General features: G+C 32.4%; 2 protein-coding genes across 3 annotated transcripts; one reads left to right on the top strand and one right to left on the bottom strand.

The window, feature by feature from the left end:
- Positions 1–203: 203 nt before the first annotated feature.
- On the bottom strand, positions 204–3,847 carry LOC115991933 (E3 ubiquitin-protein ligase CSU1). The gene is made up of 2 exons (XM_031115922.1): positions 3,496–3,847; positions 204–1,146 (listed from the first exon to the last, which is right to left on the bottom strand). Exons 1-2 carry the CDS (start codon positions 3,732–3,734, stop codon positions 471–473), a joined length of 915 nt encoding a protein of 304 aa, XP_030971782.1. The 5' UTR covers positions 3,735–3,847; the 3' UTR covers positions 204–470.
- Positions 3,848–14,597: 10,750 nt separating this feature from the next.
- LOC115988675 (universal stress protein PHOS34) lies at positions 14,598–19,596 on the top strand. 2 transcript variants are annotated; one of them, XM_031112279.1, is made up of 2 exons: positions 14,598–15,545; positions 16,555–16,755. In XM_031112279.1, the coding sequence occupies exons 1-2, from the start codon at positions 14,846–14,848 to the stop codon at positions 16,572–16,574; spliced, it is 720 nt and encodes a 239-aa protein (XP_030968139.1). In that variant the 5' UTR covers positions 14,598–14,845; the 3' UTR covers positions 16,575–16,755. The 2 variants fall into 2 exon arrangements, with proteins under 2 accessions (XP_030968139.1, XP_030968137.1); XM_031112277.1 differs by lacking the exon at positions 16,555–16,755 and adding an exon at positions 19,110–19,596 and having other exon boundaries at positions 14,601–15,545.
- Positions 19,597–24,052: the final 4,456 nt, after the last annotated feature.

The raw sequence follows: 24,052 nt of genomic DNA, 5'->3' as shown, positions 1-24,052 counted from the left end.
TCACTCTAAGAGTCTAGTCGGTGGAACTGGCGAACCACACGAGCTGGTTAGATGCGTGGGACAGAGGGCTCGTAGTACCCCCTTTTCTTGATCCAGCCTTTTCTTCGCTTCGGTAGTGAATCACCTACTCAAAAAAGAGGCGGACCTGCACGCCCTATTTGAGACTACTAAGGCAGGCGGTGGACTCTCTTGGCACAAACTGATTTCATATTGTTAAAGGTTTACTGATTTCATATTGTTAAGCTTTACAAATGATGAAGGACCGATATAAGATATGAGCAAGAGTGGGGAGACGAGAGATGATGCATTAATATTCATATCTTACAATAAACATACAGATGACAAACAGATCAAGAGCCAACGATAATGTTGTCAAATATGGAACAAATCAACAGAAAAAACTTGCTGCACCTTTTGCTCTTTTGGGTGAGGGATAGTTGGGTACAGTTTACCAAGCTAAAACCAAGAGCTCAAGTTTTCACCGCAGGCCGGGTCAGGCCCAAACCTGAACCACTCCCCAAATGCTTAAAGGATGTAGCTTGAAGATGATCTCCATGGCCAGCAAAGCCTGTCCCTCCTTTCTCCAATTTCACCAAATTCCTCTCTTTACATCCTTTGTTGCAGACCAAACAAACTTTATCAACCACCATAAACTTATCAGCACACTTCTTGCAAAAGACATGCCCACAAGAACTAAGGACCACAAGCGACAATGTGTTGGTCAAAGTAACCTTGCAGCTAGGGCAGATATAGGTCTTATCAAGAGCCTTGGATTTCTTCTGCTCACTAGTGTCTTCTGTAAGGTAGATAGGGAAGAGAGTCTTCATCTTGAGTTTCTCATTGCCTTCTGGACAGACAGTACTGGCGGAGGGAGCCTCTACTTTAACAGGAGCTTCTGGTGTAGCAGAAGGCAGCCAAAAAGCCTTCATTGTCCGAAGTGCTTCTTCTTCATATGAAGTAACCTTCACACTATTTGCCCCATGGAAGCCATTCTTGTCATGGCTCTGGTTTCTATCATTGTATTGTGGTACTGCACCATGGTTTTGCTGATCAAATGCATCGAGTTCTCTGGCCTTCTGCAACATTAACTTCTCTTCTTCCTCTTCCTTCTCTTGCTTCTGCTGAACAGCATGAGCAGCTAGCCTCCTGCCAGTCAATAAATCATGCTTCAGGACACCATTAAACATAAGAAAGAAAAGTAGATGAAGATGCTCAAGACACAATGTATAGGCAAAATGCAAAATAGCCACCCCCAAAGTTTCCTTTCAGTGCTATGAACTACAATAAAACCTATTTATTCTTATCTTTTCTAGAATAATAAAGCATATTATTTACACAGTTCCCAATAAGAGACCAAGATCAGCCCAAGACATACAGAATATACAGCACCCCATCCCCCCAACCCCACTCCCCCCACCCAAGAAAAAAAAAGAATAGTTAGTCAACCAAAACATATGAAGTGGTTGAAAATGTAACTTATAAAAGTTCTTCTACAACCTTCAAGACAAACCACCTAAACTTCTACTGAGAAGCTAGTATAGCCTCATGTTCGGAAAACATATTAACAATGATGACAAAGCCTATAAACTGAAGTGAGCTCATGATCATTGAATAAAAAATGTGGTCAGCACAAGCCATAATCATCCAACAGAAGCCAAATTATTCAATGGCCTTGGATTATAAATTTTTCTCAATTTTAAAGGAAAATTCTAAAAGCTTCTCAGCGATCGTTTATGCTACAAAGGTACAGAAATAAAGTCGGAGTTCTTTGGCTTTCTCTGTCTCTGTCCCCCTCTTTGGCTGAGAATAAGCATTTATTAACCCAAAAGAAAACTACAAGATGAGGATCTTCCCTTACTAGCATCACAGAAAACATACAAAGAACACAACCAAAAGGTATGGATCTAAAGACATTACACAATGAAGAAGCCACTTGGGATGGATTTTGAGCCAAACTATCAATACATCTGCCGTTGTCAATTTGTCATAATACCCCAAACTTATAATTCCTAGACTCTAGACTCAACTTTTTGGTTTTATCTACAGTCTCGCATCAGTTTCCAGTTGCAAAATTTAAATTTCTTCTTCAATCAACCATAAGATTTATTCAATTTAAGAACCACTTTAGTAAATGACTGCCTAAACACTTGATGAATTTTACCTAAAATGACATTCTTAGAAAAGAAACCTACAAAATTACACAATCCTCAATCCTAAAACAATTTTCATATCCATAAAACTTAGTGGCCAATATGCGTGCATGGGTGCACACACACACACATACAAAAAGAAAAAGATTTTAGCTTCATTTATCTTTCAATTCTGTCAGCAACACAACACAAAAACACAAGCAAGAAGCATCAAATCTAAATCTAACAAAATTTGATTAATAAAGCAATCTACAGAGTACCCAATATTTAGCCTCAATTTGTGGTTTTCTCTTCAGTCACAGCATTCAATTAACCACACAAAAAAGGAGCAATCGCAAACTAGCTAGTGCAAGAGAATATATATTTAAGATGTTATTTGCCTCTAAGTATTGATGAGATAAAGTTTCTAATAATATCAAAACATTTATATGTATTTATGCTGTTATCAGATCTCTATAATAAAGGAACTACTTAGAAGTTAGAACATATTAGGGCTTACAAGTAATTAAAATTCGCCTAGTACATTCTTCAGCATTGTGTGCTTATCAATTTGTGAGTAGTTTGTTGAATTTCCTGATAAGTTATCCATTCTTAATCATTTTTTGCCTAATAATTTTACCATTGTTATGTGAAAATTTCATACAAGCCAGTCAAATATTAGTGAATAAGATACTGAAAACTACCAGGTACGATTTAAAAGGGTCAAAAAATTCAATAATCAGGAAAAGTGTTTGTCTGGAACTGGGCTTGCCATGGAAAGATATATACTTGCTTTGACCGTTGGTTCAATACCCAGTGGAAATTAAGGTCTAGTACAACTAATCAGCTAATGCCCAAAGAATCCATCAAAACCTAGAACATTAAACCGCAAAGAAAATTAGCTCTCTTTTTTTTTTTCCAAGCAGGGCAACTACTATTATGCAAATGACATACATTTGACACAAAGGAATTTCATTGACGAACTTTTAGGCACACAAGTTTAACAAATTCACCAATCAAAAACCACACTTTTCATTATTAAAAGCAAGTTAAGCAACACACACACAAACATACACAATATGTACACAACCAAAACGAGCTTAATTCAGCTAATATAACCGAAACACCAATTTTCACCTAATATAACTTATCAGCTTATGCCCAAAGAACCAATCAAAATTCAGAACATTAAACCGCGACGAAAACTAGCATTTCATGCAAGCAAGTTTAGCAATTCACCAATCAAAACCCGAGCTCGATTCAACTAATCATACAAACTATGAATTGCACAAAAATTAACATGAAAAAAAAAAAAAAAACACTCCATGTTGTACTAAAATTGAAGTAGAATACTGAGAGAGGGGACCTTTGGATGTCTTTCTTTTGAGAGAGGAGGCATTCGAGGATGCATTCTTTGCAGAAGACATGGCCCTTTTGGCAACACAAGGGGTCGATGAAGGGTTTGAGACAGAGAGAACAAGCATCGAAGGGCTTGATCGAGTCCTTGCCGAGCCTCTCGCTCTGCGTGCCGTACCCTAGCTTTCGCTTCTCGTCGTACGTGAAGAACGCGAGGTCGTTGTTGTTCTTCGAGTGCCTCTGAGGCATTCTCTCTCAGTTTCGAATAGGATTTTGGATTTCGATTCGAAGAAGAAGAAGAAACCCTAGAATATTGAATCTAACGTTTTGTGAAACAGTGAAGAGTGAAATCTAGAAATTTGTATATTTGTGAACTTGGAGATTGGTTTTTAGTGCCGACTTACTGCGATGGATCTGATATTTGCTCCAGTGGGCTAAAAGCCCAACTCGGATTTGGACAGTTTTAGGTGTGGGCCGGGTGCAGCCTAGAGGTAGTAAATACGGCCTCGTATCCAAATTGTTTGTCGTGTTTAAAAAAAAATCTAATTTTTTTAATTAATACTTTGTTTTTTAATCATAGTTATTCAACCCTTGGACATTGAGTCGAAGAAGACTTGGCCTATGAGTTAGGTCAATCTCGATAGAATTGTAAAGTCAAATATAAAAAAAAATAATAATAATGTATATAAGTTTGAGAAATCATAATATAAATATGTAAATTTATAAAATAAGCATATGGCTAAATTAAACTAACTGTAATAATTCAAAATCAACTTCTTCCTTTCCACTCATCCTTAAAAAAAAAAAAAAAAAAAAAAAAAAAAAAAAAAAAAAAAATCTTTAAAATTCACAAGTTGTAGGTAGGCATTTATGTAAATGGAGGAAATCAATTATCCCTTAAGGTCCGTTTGGTTGAAGGGTTGGAAAAGTTGGAGGAAAAAAAATTGTGGAATGATGGAAAAGTAGGAGAACAGAAAAAATTTTAATTTTCCTCATTTTTGTTTGGTTGGGAGTGGAAAAATGGAGGGATAGAAAAAGTGAGTTTGTATAAATTTACTCATATACCTTTGTTAAAAAAAGATGCCCATTAAAACCAAAAAAAAAGTGACAAAAAAAAAAAAAGCAATTACCAAAATTTATTTAAAAAATCATGTTAAAAAAAATCACATTTAAATAAAAAAAATAAAAATAAAAACACAAAAGAAAAGCAAAAGAAAAAAAAAAATGAGCACGTACACTAGATGGCTACCCAATAAATAAATAAAAAGAGTGGAGGCAACATCCAGAAGGAAGGAAAAAAAAATAGTAAAAAAAGTGAAGAAGAGTAACGTACAGATGAAGCCCATGTGCAAGTGCACATGAGTATTTTCGTCCATTAAGCAGAACCATTTTCTTCCTTCAGTTTTCTTTCCATTTTGGAGAGAAAATGTTTTGGTGGATCCAAGGATGATACACCTGGGCGCCACCATTTATTTTCTTTCCTTTCCATTCAATCAAACACACTTTAAAAAAGTTTTCCTTCTCATTTTCTCTCTAAAGTTTTCCATTCACCCTATTTTACTTCCTAACAAACACACCCTTAATGACAAATATGTTGATTGCTAAATTTGAAATTCAAATATATATCAGAATTTGGATAGCTTTTGTCAATGGATTTTAGTTTAGAAAAATTTTGAACATTAATGTGATGTTTAATACCATCATTGTCAACATATTTAGTTTTATTACAGCAAAAATGGGCTTTTGTCCCTTTCGTCCAAAAAATGTAACAAAATGCTCTTATTTTGAAACTATATAGTAAAATATCCCTGTTTTGAAACTCGATTTTCTAAAAATTGAGTTTAAAAATCGAGTTATAGGCAATCAAACTTAAAAATAAAAATAAAATTTATGGAACTCGAGTTTCATGTGAATTTTTCCAAATAACTCGATTTTCATCAAATCGAGTTTTACATTGAAACTCGATTTTCTAAATATCGAGTTTCAAAATAGGGACATTTTGCTACATCTTTTAGGTGAAAGGGGCAAATGCCCATTTTGGTTGGCCAAAATGGGCATTTGCCCCTTTCGCCCAAAACAAGTAGCACAATGTCCATATTTTAAAACTATTTAGCCATATGCCCATGTTTTAAACTCGATTGTTTAAAAATCAAGTTTTAATGAAAAACTCGATTTTTAAAAAATCGAGTTATAGGCAAAAAACTTTAAAAAAATATATATATGGAACTCGAGTTCATGGAGCTCGAGTTTCATGTAACATTTTGCAAGTAACTCGATTTTCATTAAATCGAGTTTCAAAACAGGGGCATTTTACTAGATAGTTTTAGAACATGGGCATTTTACTATTTGTTTTGGGCGAAAGAGGTAAATGCTCATTTTGATCCAGTTTCTCCTTCATACATTCATACATAAGTACATAACCCAAAAACCAAAAAGAGAAAAACAAAACAAAACCATTCTTTTAGTTTCAGCCCCTAAAACCCAAAACAAATATTCCTTTCCCTTTGACCCAAAAAATTTAGGGTATGTTTGGGAACTGTTTTTTCCATTTATTTTTTGTTTCCAAAAACAATTTTCTATTTTTGAGACTAAAAAACTTGTTTGGTAATTCAAAATGGACAAAAAACAAAAATTATTCTCAAAACTCAATTTGTGAAGGAAACTGAAAACATGCAAAATGCTGTTTTCAGTTTCTAATTTTTAAAAGTCAATGAAAAAGCGCATTTAATTTAATGAATCTGTCTTATTTAATAAGTTAGCATTATAATTCAAATCCTAGTAACAACATATTTTAGTATTTTCTATATTATTTTTTTCAAAAAACTATCTTTTTACTTTCAACTAACCAAACATGTTTTTGATTTCAAAAATACAAGAAAATTGTTTTTTTCTTAATATTAAAAACAAGATTTTGAAAATAGAAAACAAAAACTGTTACCAAACATAACCTTAATTTTTTTTTTTTGTTAATATTTTTGTCTTTTAATCATACTTATTCAACCCTTGAACATTGATTTGGCCTATGAGTTGGGTCACTGGATCATCGATTGAACTGTAAGGTCAAATAAAAATAAAATTTTAAATATATATAAGTTTGAAAAATCATAACATAAATATGTAAATTTAAAAAATAGGCATATAGGTAGCTAAATTAAACTAACTATTATAATTCAAAATCAAGGTTTTACAAATAATAGCACTAGAAATTCTTTAAAATTCACAAGCAAAATGAAAAGATGTCATGAGTTTGCAACAAAGCCTTTACTAAATAAAATAACTAAGGAATGCTTAGAGCACTAGCATTAAGGATGACAAATGCTCACACTAAACACCAAAACCCACCAACATCAGATGTTCCAAATGCCAAATAAACTTGTCATTTGCAATAGTGCACTTCTACTATTGGCACAGTACGGACAAAATGTTATAAATTTTTCTCTCTTTTTTATTTACTTTTCTCTCTCCTCTCACCCGGTCTCAATTTTCTTCTCTCTCTTCTGCCTTTTCTCTCAGCCTCTCTCACTCTCTTACTCTCACTCTCAGCCAAGCCACTAGCCTCACCATGTCATGCCAATGGCCTCAACGCCATGCTGCCAACCTAGTCTGCTCTTACTATCAAATTTGGGTTTTTGTTTTTTCCATATTTGTGAATTTTTTTTTTTTTTTTTTTTTTAGATTTGGTTTTATTTTTCTACGGATTTGGGTGATGAGGTTCTTAAGTTATGTTTTGCAATAGAATTATTATTATTATTATTATTATTATTAATTTGATTTAGGTTTTGTGAAGGCTTGTGGTGGTGGTTGGGTTATGGTGGGTTGTGATTTTGGTGGTGGGATAGTGGTGGTGACTTTTCGGTGGGTTTTATGGTGGTGGTGGTGGATTTCTAGTGGGTTTTACAGTGGTGGGGGATTGTGGGTTTATGGTGGTAGAGGGTTGTGGTGGTGGGGCGGCTGTTGTGAGAGAGAGAGAGAGAGAGAGAGAGAGAGAGAGAGAGAGAGAGAGAGAGAGAGAGAGAGTAGAATGAATATAAAAATGAATAAATAGAATTTTAAAAAAAAGAGATGTGATGTATAATAAATTGTAAAATGGTGGGTTAAATTTAATAAAATAATTTTTTGATGTGCCAAATGCTAAATTTTTTAGAAGTGCTGATGCTAATGCTCTTATAGCTTTTTTTTCATACATAGAATGCGGTAAAGTTAAACAAGATCAGCTAAAGGATGTTTCTAAAAAAAAAATCATCTAAAGGAATAAACAAATAGAACAACAAAAAATTCAAAAGAAGAAACAAGGGTCACACACTCACACTACACAACAAAAGCACTGAACAAAACAAAAGAAAAAGCTAAAGACGCCTAAAAAACTAGAGTTGTGAAATATAGATTGATATAGTAATACGTACCTGCAGACTAAAACTGAAAGTGAAAAAGGATCAAATTAGAGGCAAAAAAAAAAAAAATTGATGCACATTCACAGGTTAAAAACTAAAAAGTGATAAACGAATAAATTAATAATAACAAAGTAGTCTTTTGAAAGATGAGAGTCTTGAAGGCATGTAGAAGGATAGAACAATGCATTTTTTTTTTCTTGAATTCTTTAGGTTTTCTCCTCTTTAAATACCATATTATCACACACTATTTAGTAAAGAAGTCAATAAAGTGGACCTATCGATATAATTTCACAAACCCAGCTAGGTGATTAAAACCCATCCATATTGCACTAGTCGTCACAAACTCGTCAGATTTGATCAGGTCTTGCGCAAAAATAGCTTAACTAAACACTCAAATTGGTCTAGGTGCCAAGTCATCGAGATTAATAACTATGCCTATAGGAGGAGCCTAAATCAAATGTGTTTAGACCTATAAAGGAATAGTTTGAGTAGTTAAGAATATGGTCTACACAAAATAATTTTGTTCCATTTCCTTTCACTATTTTTTTTTTTTTTTGACAAATTAGCAAATAGATTTTATGTCTTTGTCATATGATGTTCCTAGATGTCTGGGTGATTGTTTAAGTGCTTACAAATATTTTATTTACTTCTTATCTCTTATTCCAATTTTGGTCTTAATGTTTGTCACGTTAGACGTGTTGAAGTAAATCTTTTTTGCACTTTGGTTTTGAACCGTAGTTTTATTGATTTTTATTTGTTTTCGAGATATGTTTTCGGTGTTTTAGATTGTAGGAAGAAGAGCAAATGGATTTGAGAAATTTAGTGTAAAACTAAAAAAATAATTTCCTATTGCTAACATATTTTTTACTGGTGCATAAATGTTATGAATTATTATTATTAAGAAATGAATATTTTTGTTCTCAAAAAAAAAAGAAAAGAATTTTTTCCCTAACTTAACTTTTGCATTTGTGAGAAGTATTGTATTGTTTTTAATTTTGCTAAGACATGATTTGTGTGTGAGTATATGACTTTCATGTGCATTGCGCATGTTAGCAGCTAATTACTATTAATAACAATACACATAAATAAAATAACAATAAACATGAACATAAATATCGACACTAATAATAATGGTAATCATGATGATGATAATTTTTTATTGTGATTTTGGTTTTCAAGTTATACCCTTACCCTTGAGCCTTCATTATTTATTTTTTACCAATAATTATAGGTTGGCAAGGGTTCAATCAAAATATGGATAATTAATTATTCTTTTGTCATGCATTTTTGGCTTTAATAATTTGGACTTGAAATGGTAAAGTGATAAACCCAACCGATGTGCTTGGCAATGGCGAATTGAATGGACTTGCTAATATCAATTTTGGTTGCATTTGTATTTGAGAAATACAATACCATGTACAATTAAAAAGGAGATTTCATAGCATTAATGTTCGACACACTTTTACAAATTTGATGCATGTTGGAGAACATGGTGATTTTAGGGGACTCTCCTTTGTAAATCGCATAAATTATTTTAATTTTAAAAATACAAAAAAATTATTGTGATCCCAATTTTTATAATGGAGAATAAAAAATAACTTTATGAATATCTTTTAATATCATAGAAACAAACTGAAGCTGGCTCCCATGGCGGAAGTCTATAGCCATGATAGAGATGATAATCCATAGGGGAGCACAAAATACTTCCATCACCAAAAGTAAAACTTACCCCAATCATGGTGGCCAACATTATAATGATTATGGTCAGAGTCGATAGAAAATCATGAAGGTTGCCATTGCAGCCATAAATAAATGCTAATGTTGTAATTTTTAACGATAAAGAAATAATTTCTAAAATGAATAGGAAATGATAAAACACCTTAGCAAATACCTCCTTCACCTTTTGTGGCTTTTTTGATATGAAAGTTGCTAAGAAGAAATGAAAGAGCCATTGTATTAGGAATATTAACGAGGGCGGTGCATCCTTTTTACCCCTCATAAAGCCCCACACTTGCTTCCTTTTTTTTTTTTCTTTTTTTTTTTTTTTTTTTTTTACCATTCTAGGAATTAAATTGAAATATTTTCCTCTACTTACACTTGGACAAACTCTCACTGACCAGAAAATATTTTTCATTTTGATGAGAACTTTCTCTTATGGTCAGGATTGTTGTTTTCAATGATATATCACCAATGAGTGCTTTTTAGGGGGCATAGTGCTACCAATAACAATTCGCATAAGCATAAACAAAATAAAAATAAACATCAACATAAGCTAAAAACTAAAGACAACCCTAAACTTCAAATTGTTGGTTGATATATCTTATTTTGAGTTATAAAAGAAGAAGAAGAAAGATTAAAACTAATGATGATAATGATACTTCGTTATTGTGATTGTGTTTTTAAGCAATTCCCATAAGCCTCCATTGAAATGGTATTTCAAATAAAAATGAATGATGAAGATTCAATGTGACAAAAACATGTCCAAAGAAATGCATCAAGAATGAAATTGGTAGACATAAAGGTTCACAATCTACCCGATTTTAAAATTCTAATGCATTATTTTAGATGAATCTATTTTTTAGAGATAATTACAACATGCTGTTAACCCAGCTTGAACCATTTCCTTCCTAAATGTATTTATTAAATACATTGAACTAAGTACAGATTTCTCCCTCAAGAAAAATTTAATGGTGCAAGAAGAACTTCTTTTTTAGACAAAATCTATCTATCTATCTATAATATATATTAGAGTTTAAATTTTGTAAGCATGTGGTGTAAAATTCAAGTTTTATATCCTCCAATTCCAACATGTCACATCATTTTATCACATATTAAAGTGTAGTACAACCACATCTAATCAATTCTAATACCCATATGAAATCCAACCAAATTGAGAGTTTATTAAGATGTTATTAGGTGTGGTAGGATGTATTGAGTTTTAAGTAAAATGTTAATGTGTCAATCTCTTATTAGATTGCGTAAAACATGTTGGAAAAATAGTAGCATGGAGTGAATAAGAAATTGATATGTTATATATTCACTTGAAGATGTTATTATAAGTAGTAAAAACCCTTGAGTCCCACATTGGAAATAATAGAAAATATGAGCTTTGGGCTGGATATTGGGTTGGGCTTTAGGCATGTGTGGACTAGGCCCATTTATCCAATTAATAATAATATTTTATTTTATTTTTTATTATTGAGTCAGAGTCTGTGCACAACAGTAATCTCTGAAACAATGTTTCAGTTTGAAGTCACGTATAGTTTCATGGTCCCTCATTCATGAAAAAGAACTTTTTTCTGAGAAAACACTCCTAGTGAGATTTTTGTTCATTCATTTGTGTCAAAAGAGAGAGAAAGAGGCATTGAGTAGTTTGTAGAGCACGACCCTGAGTGCTTCATCTTCGTGCTGTTTGATCATTTTATCTTGGAAGGCAGACGTCTACGAGTCTCAAAGTACCACAGAGAAAGTGTAAGGGGCGAAATCTGTTTTAAGGAGATTGTGTAAAACACAAGACTTGATCTCATTGTTCATCCTTTCAAGCATCTGGTTTGTAAGTCTTCAATCGTTTGCAGATTTCTTATTATTTATATTCAGTATTTGTTTATTACTTTTGCCTATTATATCTATTTTGTGTTATTGTTTAATTTTAGATACGTGTTTTGTTCCTTTTACTTTATCACATCAGTAAATTATTGAAATATACCCAACAAAATATAGATTTTACACTCCATCCTTATTAAATTTGAACTCTATATATTATAAGAGTTGATTCCCAAAATTAGTGGATGCACATTACAATGACATGTGTTCCTTTTCTAGGTATATTACAATGACACGTGACAACTTACATTATATTGATAATATATAGACAAACAACGCCAAATGTCAAAAAAAAATTGTATATGCCAATATGTTTCCCATAATACTAGACACTTGGCATATATTTTAAAATTTTTAATAAAGTAAATGCATTTGTTTAGTATGGTATTTAAGTTCATGTTTTTATTCTTATTTGTGGCCATCAATTCTTAATTTTTCATTTGCTTATTAATTATTTTTAACTATTCCCCTTCAAAGGCTATTTAAGTTTTCTTTTAATTTTTTTTTTTGGATAAACTGAAAAATACTTCAATGGAATAATATATGTGTAATGAATGTAAAAATGTATTCTTCTCAAAAAAAAAAAAAATGTAAAAATGTAGAAGCACCACAATTTTTTAAAGAATATTTTTAGAATCTTAGAAATACTACTAGAATTAATGAAAATCCCTAAGACAATGAAACGTTATTGAAAAACATAATACTTTTTTAAATGCCTAATTAGAAAAAGAAGAATAAACTACTAAAATGATGGGTCTATCACTTTATATATATTGGAAAGCCAAAAACATTAACGACTAATTAAAAGAAAAAAGCCTAAAAAATGATTGATTGACCACCTAATAATGTTAAGTTTAAATAAAATTTTTCAGACATTAGTTGTAATTTTGCCAATCAAACTCCTAAAATTATCACTCTAAAAAAAAAAAAAAAAAAAAATCCTAAAATTATGGATATGCCACCTATTATATATACAATGAACATTGAAAGTGCCAAATCTCCTATAAAGTTTTAATTTTTAAAACGGTATTCATTAATTTAAACCTTTCTTTTTAAAGAGAGTTTCAACCTATGACGTCTACTTTTGATGATACCTCTTTATTATCAGACCAAGACACTAATCGGTTTTAAGCGTAGGTGAGGATTGAATCTCATATCTTTTATTCAACCATTAAAGACTTTACTAATTAAGTTAACTGGAATTCACATATTTATTAATTTAAACTTTGAAGAAACTTTGAAGAAAAAATGATATTGACTTTTTAAATAAAATAAGAGGTAAGATAGAAATTTTATCTTTTTAAAAAGGGTTACATTTTGGGACATTTCAAAATATAAGAGAGGACCGACAATTTGGAAGGGAGGAAAGGAGTATATAAAACTAAAAGTTCATTTTATCGAGAATTTTGGGTAGAATTATAAGTAAATATATAAAAGTTTATTTTTTAACTTTAACAAAGGATTTTTTGGAAAAAGAAGAAGAAGAAGAAGCCATTTTTGACCCCAAGAAGCCAAGTGCACCTCCATCCCCACAGCTTACTTGGTCACCTCCACCCTTTGATTGGATCAAGATCAATATAGATGCTGCAATCTTAGATTACTCCATCCTTATAGCTTACTTGGTCACTTCAATCTCTCTTGCTCCTTTATGTTTCAATAATCACAGCCTGCACAATGCCTTAGTTATTGTTTGTAAGCTAGACTGCTCTTCTTTGTCCTCTTCTTGTGTAACTATTGAAGTTTATTATAAAATAAAATATAAAAAAATTTCCTTGAACGTTGAGGAAGTGCATGCAAAATTTTTCTTGATATGTCTAACACGAACATGTATCAAACAAACATGGATATGCTAGAGTTTTGAAGTGTCTGCATATAGAGTGAAACAAAGAACAAAGAGAGCTGGACCTTTGGATGTCTTTCTTTTGAGCAAGGAGGCATTTGAGTTTTGTATTCCTCCTTGTAGACTTTTCTTTTTAAACTCACGATTTTATCTTTCATTCCATTATTGTATTTACATTATGAAAGAAAAAGGGAGGAACTCCTTAAATGTAAGGAAACCCATTTTTACATTAGTCGTCCATCAGGCCTTGAATTGGAATTAGTTCAACACGTAAAATCATTTGTGGTCTAGAAAAAAAAAGTTTAAATTCCAATTAAAGTAAAAAATCAATTAATTTACTTGCTCATTTCGACACTGATAATAAAGTGTAATTATTATGAAATAGACACATAAATTCAAATATATCATATCTAAAAAAAAAAAAAAAACCTTTTACTAGTCTTTTTCCCAAACCATCCCCCTCCTGAAAAAAAAAAGTGTAAATTTTTTTTTTCTAGAAACGTTTTTCTTTAGAGTTTCAAGAAACATAATTGTGATAAGTGATAATTTATGTTTCTTATGGTTATTATTATTATTTTATTTAGAATGTTAGAAAATGTTTCTTATGTTATACATTAATAATTTTTTCATATTTTTTGCGTCATTGCAAGATAATTCCATTTTTGGTGTTTTATAATTTTTATAATTATTATAATTTTAAGAACCAAATAAACACACATAAGAAGGGTAATGGGGTCCCAATAAAAGTGCGAACACACAAAAATAAAACTACTTTAAAAACATATTTTAGTTAATAAGTAAATATTAGATAAAATACTATTTTAATCCCTTAAATAAAATACTATTTTCAATTGTTTTAAGGACCAAATAAGACCTTTTTAAAATTTAAGATGAAAATCAAATTTATAATAAAATTTAAGGATCAAAATAATGTTTAATCAAAAATATTTAAGGATGATCACTTTATAATTTTTTGTTGTTGAAGACACGAATTTTTTTTTTTTTTGAAAAGAACAATACAAAAATAAATAGTTATAATTTTGAGAAACAAAGAAATATATATACGAGGGAAAGGGAATGCGATCGTAACAAGTGCACGCACAAAAAAAAAAAAAAAAAGTTAATAAAAAATATTTAAGGTTGATTACTTGTAATTATTTTTTAAAAAAAAAAAAAAAAAAAACAGAACGATACAAAAATTAATTAAATTCTAAAAAAAAAAATTAAAAAAAAGGAAAAAAGACAAAATCATGTAAATGGATAAAATCGCTGACAGTGCTGTCCTGATACTTTTTCTCGAACGTGTCGCCCCATCTCCATCTTCAACGACAGTTTCTCCTTCATACATTGATTGATACATAGATAACCCAAAAACAGAAAAACGCAACAAAATCATTCTTTCAGTTTCAGCCCCTAAAACCCAAAACAAATATTCCTTTCCTTTTCACCCAAATTCTCTCTCTCTCTCTCTCAAATCACAATACCAAAAAAGCTAAAACTAATAGAAAGAAAAGAAAAAAAAAAAAATGGCTTCACCGAAACACGTAACGGAATCGGAAGCGCGAACCGCAACGGCAATAACGGTCCAACCGTCCTCCCCGCGATTTCCTCTCGGCGAAACCGACCGCAAGGTCGGCATAGCCGTCGATCTCAGCGACGAGAGCGCATTCGCCGTCCGATGGGCCGTCCTCAACTACCTACGCCGCGGCGACACCGTGATCCTCCTCCACGTCCGCTCCACCAACGTCCTCTACGGCGCCGATTGGGGAGCCATTGAAGAACCCGAAGCCGGATCCGCGAAGGCGCAGCAGAAACTCGAGGACGATTTCGACGCGTTCACCACCAGCAAAGCCAACGATCTGGCTCAGCCGCTCGTGGAGGCGCAGATTCCGTTCAAGATCCACATCGTGAAGGATCACGACATGAAGGAGAGGCTTTGCCTTGAGGTTGAGAGGCTTGGGCTCAGCACTGTCGTTACGGGGAGCCGTGGCTTCGGCGCTTCTCGCCGGAATAGCAAGTCGCGGCTCGGTAGCGTTAGCGATTACTGCGTTCATCACTGCGTTTGTCCCGTCGTGGTGGTGAGGTTTCCTGAAGAAAAGGATGAGGATGAGAATGAGAATGAGAATGGGAATGGGAATGGGAATGTGAATGTGAATTCTCATTCGCGTGGAAAATCTGCTGCGGAAGATGAGCTGGAGTACCATGACGCATTGGATAAGCAATCCGGTACTTTTCTCTCTCTCTCTCTCTCTCTGTTTGGTACATTTTTACATTTTTCATTTTTTTTTTTTGGTATAGATTTGATTGTTTGTGAAATAAATCGATAATTATGATATGTTAGATTGTAGAAGCTAATGAACTTGCTTTATAATTTTGGTTTGATAATTTAATCCAGTGCTTAATTTTCTATTTAAAGGTTATGATTTGATGACTAATATCACAAAGAATTAAAATTTATGAAAAAAAAAAAAAGGATAAATTTTTGTCATCATTGCCATCATTTCAATTGGGGAGTATCCTAATGCATATTGTTTTCAAGCTGAAGCATTGCTTTTATTGTTCTTATGTTGTTAACATATTGTGCGTGGTGATCGGCGTTCAATTGTGACATTGTTTATTGATTTGTTTTCCCTGTTTTTTGCAATGCCTTTGTTTGTTTTTGTGATGATTATGTTTCTTTGATATCGGTGGAATCATAAGGGCTAATAGCAATTTGAACTCCATTTTTAGTGCAGAATGGTTCTATAGCATGATATATATATATATATATATATAGCAATTTGAACTCTAATTGTAGTGCAGGACAGTTGTATTCTCGAGCTTTCTGTGTCTAACATTTTGTTTCAGCAAATGTAGATTGCATATATGTATGGGTCACAATCAAAGTACACCTGTTGTAACTCATGTTTTGTTTATAATTTTATAATAGAAAAAACTTGAAATTTAAATATTTTGAGATGGCATAGTTATTGATCTTAGATGATCTTGATATTTTACATTCATGGAGGGTATACGGAGGTAATATAATCCAATGGCAGGTTTGTCAAAAACCATGGGAGTCCTAAACAGTTAATACTTTTTGAACTTTCTACGAAATTTGTTATTCCTTTAATGAAAATTATTGAAAATGATTGTTTTGTTTTTAAACTTTCTCCTTAATAATTAAACAAAATTTTGAAGTGTCTCCTTGTCAACGTTATGAGGTGTGTTTAGTTGCTGACATTTTTTGCCAAAGTCTATCATTTCAGGATGTGAAACATCACGACAGCCGTGTATTGAGGATTTCGTTCAGTTTGGTCTTTTCCGTATTATTTTTTCCTTCTCAATGTACTTTGTTGTGTGTACTCTGAAGTACCATATTTGGCAAATGCCTGATACATGTATTTTACTTGAATGGCATGATAATAAATTCAAAGCCTTAAATGTTTTTTCTCTCCCCCTTTTTTTATTGTTTAAAATTTACTTTTCAGACATCATGTTAATCTCACAGTTTAAATCATATTATTTCAACTTTTTTTTAGAGAAGTATGTCATTCCAAAAGAAGAACATCTTGACACCCTTTATTCCACATTGAGTTCACATTTCTGTTAGTGTGTGTTTCAGGGCACTTCTATTTGAATGTATTTTGTTATCTTCTTTGAACTTCTTCTTCTTCTTTTCTTTTTTTGTATTAGCTGGGTCAAGACCCTTTTTTTTTTTTTTTTTTTCTTGAAACACAACTCCAAGTTCAAGCTTCAATTACAACCACCAATTTTAAGCTTTCAGGCTCTCATTTGATCTTAGTTTTTAATGCATCAAGTTTAGAGACTGAGCCAATTTTCAAGTTTTGAGCTTCCATATCTAACATTGATCATTCTAGTTTAAGCTAATTGAACTTCTGGAGCGTTAGGTATACCTATATTACTTCTTGGTACTCTAATTCTCCTATTTACCTTTTAGGGGTTGAATATATGTTTTGCTCATGTAGATACCAAAAGTGATAATTAATGCTTATATATGCATCTTTACAGAGATTAATAAAGCCCCATTTTGGGAAAAAAATTAAATCTCTTTAATGGAATTCTGCTGTCTGCATGAGGGTTGTTTCTAAGAACACTTGTATTAAATACAATTTGGCATTTAGAATTGATGTTCCTCATTTTCGTTGATATCAGCAATTGTTTGCCGCTATGTGACTCCTGTATTCTTTTTCATATTCCCTAAAGGCTCTTTTCTCTTGTTCAAATATTGCTTTTGTATTTATTATTTTATTTGTAAATACTTGTTGTCAAGCATGGAGAGAGAGAGAGAGAGAGAGATTCAATGGATTCAGTTCATGCTACCTACTTTATGGGAGGGAAGTCTATAGAAGGTCCATCTTTAATTTTAGTTGAGAGAGAGCAGATTCAATGGATTTAGTTCATGCTACCTACTTCATGGGAGGAGGGAAGTCTATAGAAAGGTCCAACTTTAATTTTAGTTGGAATTTCACCTAGTAGAGGGTAAATCTTAGGAATTAGAATTGTTTAAGGTGTTGAAGAAGATTTAGCACAAAACAGTTGGACTTGGTGGGCTTTGAAGTCGGAATTGTTGTTGAAGATATTCTTGTACATGGTAACCTTTCACCACAATAGATGTGATGGGTACTGTTGCCAAGCATGGAATGTTACTTATCTCATGTGTAGAATAGGAGAAAAATGGCAAATGTGCTTATGGAGTACAAAGGAGTCTGCAAAAAGAAGTTTGGTATAGCTAAAATAGGCATCCTTGAGGCACTAGGAGTTGTGGCTTATGTTCTTGGGACCGTGCAAGTTGCACTTGGTAAACACAGGCTCTAAATTTGTACAGCTAGGGTGGAATGTTAGAAATGGAGTTTCACTGTTTCTTGTTAGAGAAATGGTTAAATGGCAGTCATGCTTATGGATGATCATTTTTTTATAAGTCATGCTAGTGGAAAATCATTAATTGAGGACATAAGGTGTTTACTCATTGTTTAGTTTAGTTATGGGCAAAGGGCTCTCTTTGAGATCTACAACAGTATCTTGCCTGCTGTGCATTGGCAGTGGGTAACTGGAGGATGAAGCATTTACAGAATGCTCAATGCTTTTGGTTACCTATTTTTTGGTAGTCTTTTGTTGTAAAAGCTGAGTGTGCAGAATACAGAAGAAGATATTGTTGATATGGACAAGTGATAGAATCTCGGATGTTATATGCTTTGTACTCTATGAGGTTGCTGTTTGTCTGTTAAGAATCTCAGAAAGCTTCAGATTAAAAAAGATTGTTTGGCAAAGCTGACATTGAAGGGTTTGCTGTTGGGATTCCTCCATAACAAAGCAGGGTTGACTAATCTTCATCAGGTTATGGTGTCTGTATATCCAAGTCGTCATGAGTTAAAGTTCCATTACGTCCTTAAGTAGTTTTCCAGTTGTAGTTCTGGACAAAAGATGAGGGCAATTCATGGGTGTTGCTGCCATCATTATAGGTGGTTTTTGAATTATCTGATTGAACGTTTGCCTTTGCCCTCTACAATATATAGTAGCTGTTTAAGAGGATCGTGGGAACCTTTCATTTATAAGACTCTAATCATCTGTTTTTTATTTAACAAGGGTATCATTAATCATTTGATTGCCATGCTAATCATCCCTATAGATCTCTGTAACATGTTTGATGTAGCTTGTAAAGAGGGTTACATTTCATATGATCCTTCTCACCCCTGAAGTATCAAAGTTAATCTTTTTTCATGTGGCTGAAGTCATAAATTCTCTGCTATCCATGAATGTTGGCATTTACACTCAGCTTTCATATCGCAGATTTGGACAAGACCTCATGAATAGATGGTGGGAATGCTGATGTTTTCGTTCAAAGGTGTTTGGAAGTTGAAATACTCCTGGTTGGTGTGTAGTCATGTCTTGTGGAAAAGTTTGGTACTGGTCTCTGTTCTTCCACCTTTTCACCCCCTTATATATCTATGAAGTTTGGAATGAAGCATGACCGATGAACTCTTTCTTGTGTTTTTAGGTCTTTGAATATGACAGGCTGCAGTTTTTTTCCTTGTTATATAATATTCTGTGTCAGCTGCCCCCTTAGAGTGTGCATCCTCATGCTTTCAGTTTTTTTAACATAAACAAAAAGATATAAATTGGATATTGTTATTTGTTTTTCTAACAAAGCTTGCACAAGGGAGCATGTTATTTGTTACTCTAAAGGAGCTCACACAAAGCATGTAATCAGTATATGTGAGCTTACAAGAGTGTCCACTACTACATAATGGAAAATTATGACATATGGCCTTGTAAATCAGTGGCTCATAAACACATATCACTTTCATTTGTATGGTTATAACTCAGCTTGCAGGCCCTGCACTAATGCTTCTTTTTGTGTTTGTGTGTGGTGGGATTCCACAAAAAGAACTAAAGAAGTAAGAAGAGACTTAAAACATGAAAAAAAAAATCTTGTAACACCCAACTCAAATAGTAAGCATCTATATTCTATAGAGTAGGTTGCCGAAAATGCATGATAGGTACTCAATCATCATCTTCAATAGTCTCTATTCTAATCATCAAAACCTACTAGTCTCTATTCTTATTGTTTAGAACTGCTTCAGCCATATTAGGAGTTGAGGTAGTGTGATGCTACCGCTTACAAGACTTTCACTAATCCATCTTCTTTTTCAATTTTTAGAGAGGAAAAAAAAAGTAAAAATATATCATTGGTTCCTAAAGTTCACATGTTGAGAACTTTTAATTTATGATGTTTCAAATAAGTGCTCTTAGTTCTTAAAGTTTTAAAAATGAATACTAATAGTTTGTTTGTCTAGAATTATTAATTTTTTGTGTATGTGGTCAATGGATAAATTATGCGGTAGTTGAAATTTTATTCAAAAAAAAAGTACACAATGACAAATCACTCACCCATATTATAGCCAACCCAAACCCGTATCAATTGAGTCCCTCCCAATTTAACATTTGCATCTTCTTCTACGCCTGACTCTCTATTATATATCCGAAATGATGGCTTTGAAGAGGTTTACTGGCGAATTTTTGTGAAATTTTTTACTTTGAGATTTAGCTCAAAAAACATGAAGGCTAGTATTAGGGATTTGGAAGGACACTGAGTACTGTTCATCTATTAGTGACTAGTAGTTTTCCTTTTATTATTATTATTATTATTATTAGTAGTAGGTTAAAATGCAAAACTAACCTTCTTAAGTTTTTTCAGATTTCATTTCAATCCTCTAACTTTGCTTTATGTTCATTTCAGTTCTCTAACTTTCAAGTTTATATTCAATTAAGACTTTTCCATCAATTTTTATTATATGTTGTGGTTAATTTTTCAATTTTTTAAAATTTTCTTCAAAATTTTTAAATTTAAAAAATTCAATTAATGATTGAAAAATATTTTCTAGATTTTTTTTTTCAAAAAATCTTAACAAAGGTTATCGGAAATGCCTTAATTGAATAAATCTGAAATTTAGAGAATTGAAATGAACGAAAGCAAAGTCAGAAGACTGAAATGAAATCTGAGCAAAGTTAGAGGGTTTAGTTTTACATTTTAGCCTTATTATTATTATTATATTCTTACTTCCGAAAGAGTCTTTTTCACTGATCTAGTGCTGATGATTTCACCCTTTTGTTTGGGCGTGAAGAGGGAGTGAGAGTTTTGGTATCAGGGAAAAAGATTACAAACATAGGACCCATTATTTCATTGTTGACGATAACAATGATGGTGGTGAGGAAAATTGAGAACCTTTTGATCAAAGAAAGAAAGAGACATCAGATAAAGAGTGAAAAAGAAAGAAAGAAAGAAAGAAGACGCAGATATGAAATTGGGGCTGCGTTTGGGTGAGTGAGTGATTTTGTCATCGTGTAATTCTTCAATAAAAACTCGTGTCCTGTCATAAAAAAATTGCTTCGTTAGCTACATGATACATACACAATACTAAAAATCCTTAACATTTTTTGGTTTTTTTTTTTTTTTTTTTTTTTTTTTTTTTTTTTTGGGAGGGCATCAGCATTGGTGGTGCCAAAAATTTGGCAATTTAGCATAAAAAAAAGCTATTTTATCACTTCACTTTACAAAACGGGCAACATCAGTGGTTTTATTTTAGCATTCAACATAATAAAATAATATAAACAACATAATAAAATAATATATCTACTACAAAAAATAACAACCACCACCAGCAGCACAATAAAATAATATATATTTTAATAAAATATTGTTTTTCTTTACCATCTTAGCTACCATGGATAACCATCTTTGGCTGTACACTGTAGCTTAACAGTAAAAAAATTTGGCTTTTCCTCCACTGATGCAGCCCAATTTTGTTATATTTAGTTGATAAATTTAGCATTTCAGAAATTTGCATCCACCAATACTAATGCTCAAGTCAACATGGGGAAGCAGGTGCAAACCAATACTGTGATTGGTGACTTATCACTGATTTACAGAAAATCCCAAATAATTGTGAGAAAGATGATACATAAGTCCTTGGTACAAAATACTCAACCGTGGGCCGTAATTCAGTAGGCAGTTAGACATCCATGTGGTGATTTTAGTTGAAGGTCAATACGATGAATGGGTAGAAGATTCCAAGGAAATGATTTTCAGGTTTAGTCTATATGACCAGATTTGGCCAGATGTTCTCAATGACTTTTTCTCTTCTTCTCTTAAATAGTGATTGTTATATTGTTTTTACTACTAGATCTTTGAAAAAAAGTCAGGTTTGCAAACACTCTTATTTCATTTTTATTGACTTAACATATTCCAATTGTCCTTTCTTTAAGAAATGGAGGAAAAGAAACCAGTTTGTCGTGGCTATTGACATTGAATTCAAAAGAGGTGGGCGTCCTTTCAAATAGAAGCCATTACAGGTTGTTTATAATTATTCAAAGCACCTTAAAAACAAGAGTTTTTAATTTTGTTTTTCTCCCTTCCTAACTTTTGTGTCTAAAATTCTTCGAGCACCGGACTATCTAAGCACATTAGATAATTTTTTTTTATTTTTTGAGAGATTTTCAACCTATAGTGTCCGCTCTCGATGATAGTTCTTTATCATCAAACCAAGACATCAATCAGTTTAGTGTAGGCGGAAATTGAATCCCAAATCTCTTATACAATCATCAGAGACTTTACTAGTTGAACTAACTGGGACCCACCACTAGATAATAATTATAAAGAAAACTCTCTTAGAGATAGTTACATGATGTTGAAGGGAAGTTTTAAACCCAAGATTTCAAGATATTATTAGACATTGAGAACCAGTAGACCAATCATTTGGTATTAAAAAAGAGTTATTCAAAGTTGGAAAAACAAGGATCATGTTTTCGCCATCACCAAGGTAGTGATTAAGAACATCAACTAAGCAAAACACATTTGTAACATGTGGTGTACGCATAGGTGTTCTTTTTCTACTAATAAAAAAAATGATCTCTTTTATTTTTGTCTTCTTGTTATTTATTTATTTTAAAACAAAAAAAAATTTAAAATGACTATTAATATAATTAGTGTCACATCAATGACATAATAAATAAATTTATTAATTATTAATTATTATGTTTTAAAAATTAACACATCAATTTATAAGGTTTATAAGAGAAAAATATATAATATCATTGCTTTACGAATCCATTCAAAAAATGATGAACATATAAAAAGTCCAAATTGATGAAATTCTTTTTTTTTTTTGAGAATCCGCCCCAAAAGATGGGGGGAGGAGATTTCATTGATGAAATTCTAAATGATGAATGAAACGTGATAATTGATTCCACTTGGACATATGGTTGGATGCGACATCTACTTTGTCCTTAAGGGTAAAGAGTTGCGTGTGCTAACCAATCTTGTTGATTAAAAATTTCCAGTTTCATGCAAAATGTTGGAATTATATGATCTTAAAGACCCGGCCAAAACTAATAGAATTCTCACCGAATGCGTTTAGAAGAAGATAGAAAAGGATAAAAGGTATTAAGGTGTGAAAGGCATCAATATGTAACTTCAACTTTCAAGTTTCAAGTGCCTCGTGAATTAAAACAACCATGAAAACCTACATTTTGCTGAAACAGATGTCCTTTAGACATCTTTATTTCCCTAAAGAGAATGTATAAGAAGTGGCTGTCATTTCAAGTTACAAAGTCTATGTACCAAAAGAAGAATAATATTCTTTGTGGCTGTCACACACACACAGATAAAAAAGACCCAACAGTTATGGAGAAAATAGAATCCAAAGATCAATCAAACTCAACAAAAATATCACTAGGCTTGTCAGCTTCATGGCGGTGAATGTTTCAAAGGGTTACACCACAGCCACACAAAACTCTGCCTCTTTTCAGCAACGATTTTCAACCACAAAGTCAGAATACCAAGCTATTATTGTTTAAGAAGTTCAGAGCATCAGCATCAAAGAATGCTATCTTATTCTATTTTACCATCTCAAAAAGTCACTTTATTACTTATATTATACCATTTTACAATACCTCTCACATCCCAAAACTCTATTTTTATCAAAATATTATTCTTTAATCTTTCTTTATCATTTCTTTCTAACCGATACTTTTTTTCAGACTAGGCGTTATTCCATTTTTTTGGGCTTTTCAACAGTATTTTTTTTCCTCAGTCTCCCTCAACCTCTAGCATCGGTTCAACACACAAAGCCACACACACAGATCCATGATACACCGATCAACCTATCCAAACCCATCACCACACACACACACACACACACACACACACACAAACACAAACCATCAAACCATCA

This window comes from Quercus lobata, chromosome 5 (genome assembly GCF_001633185.2).
Source record: "Quercus lobata isolate SW786 chromosome 5, ValleyOak3.0 Primary Assembly, whole genome shotgun sequence".
Taxonomy (NCBI): domain Eukaryota; kingdom Viridiplantae; phylum Streptophyta; class Magnoliopsida; order Fagales; family Fagaceae; genus Quercus; species Quercus lobata.
The sequence above is the reverse complement of the archived record's forward strand: the minus strand, read 5'-3'. Positions and strand labels throughout refer to the sequence as shown.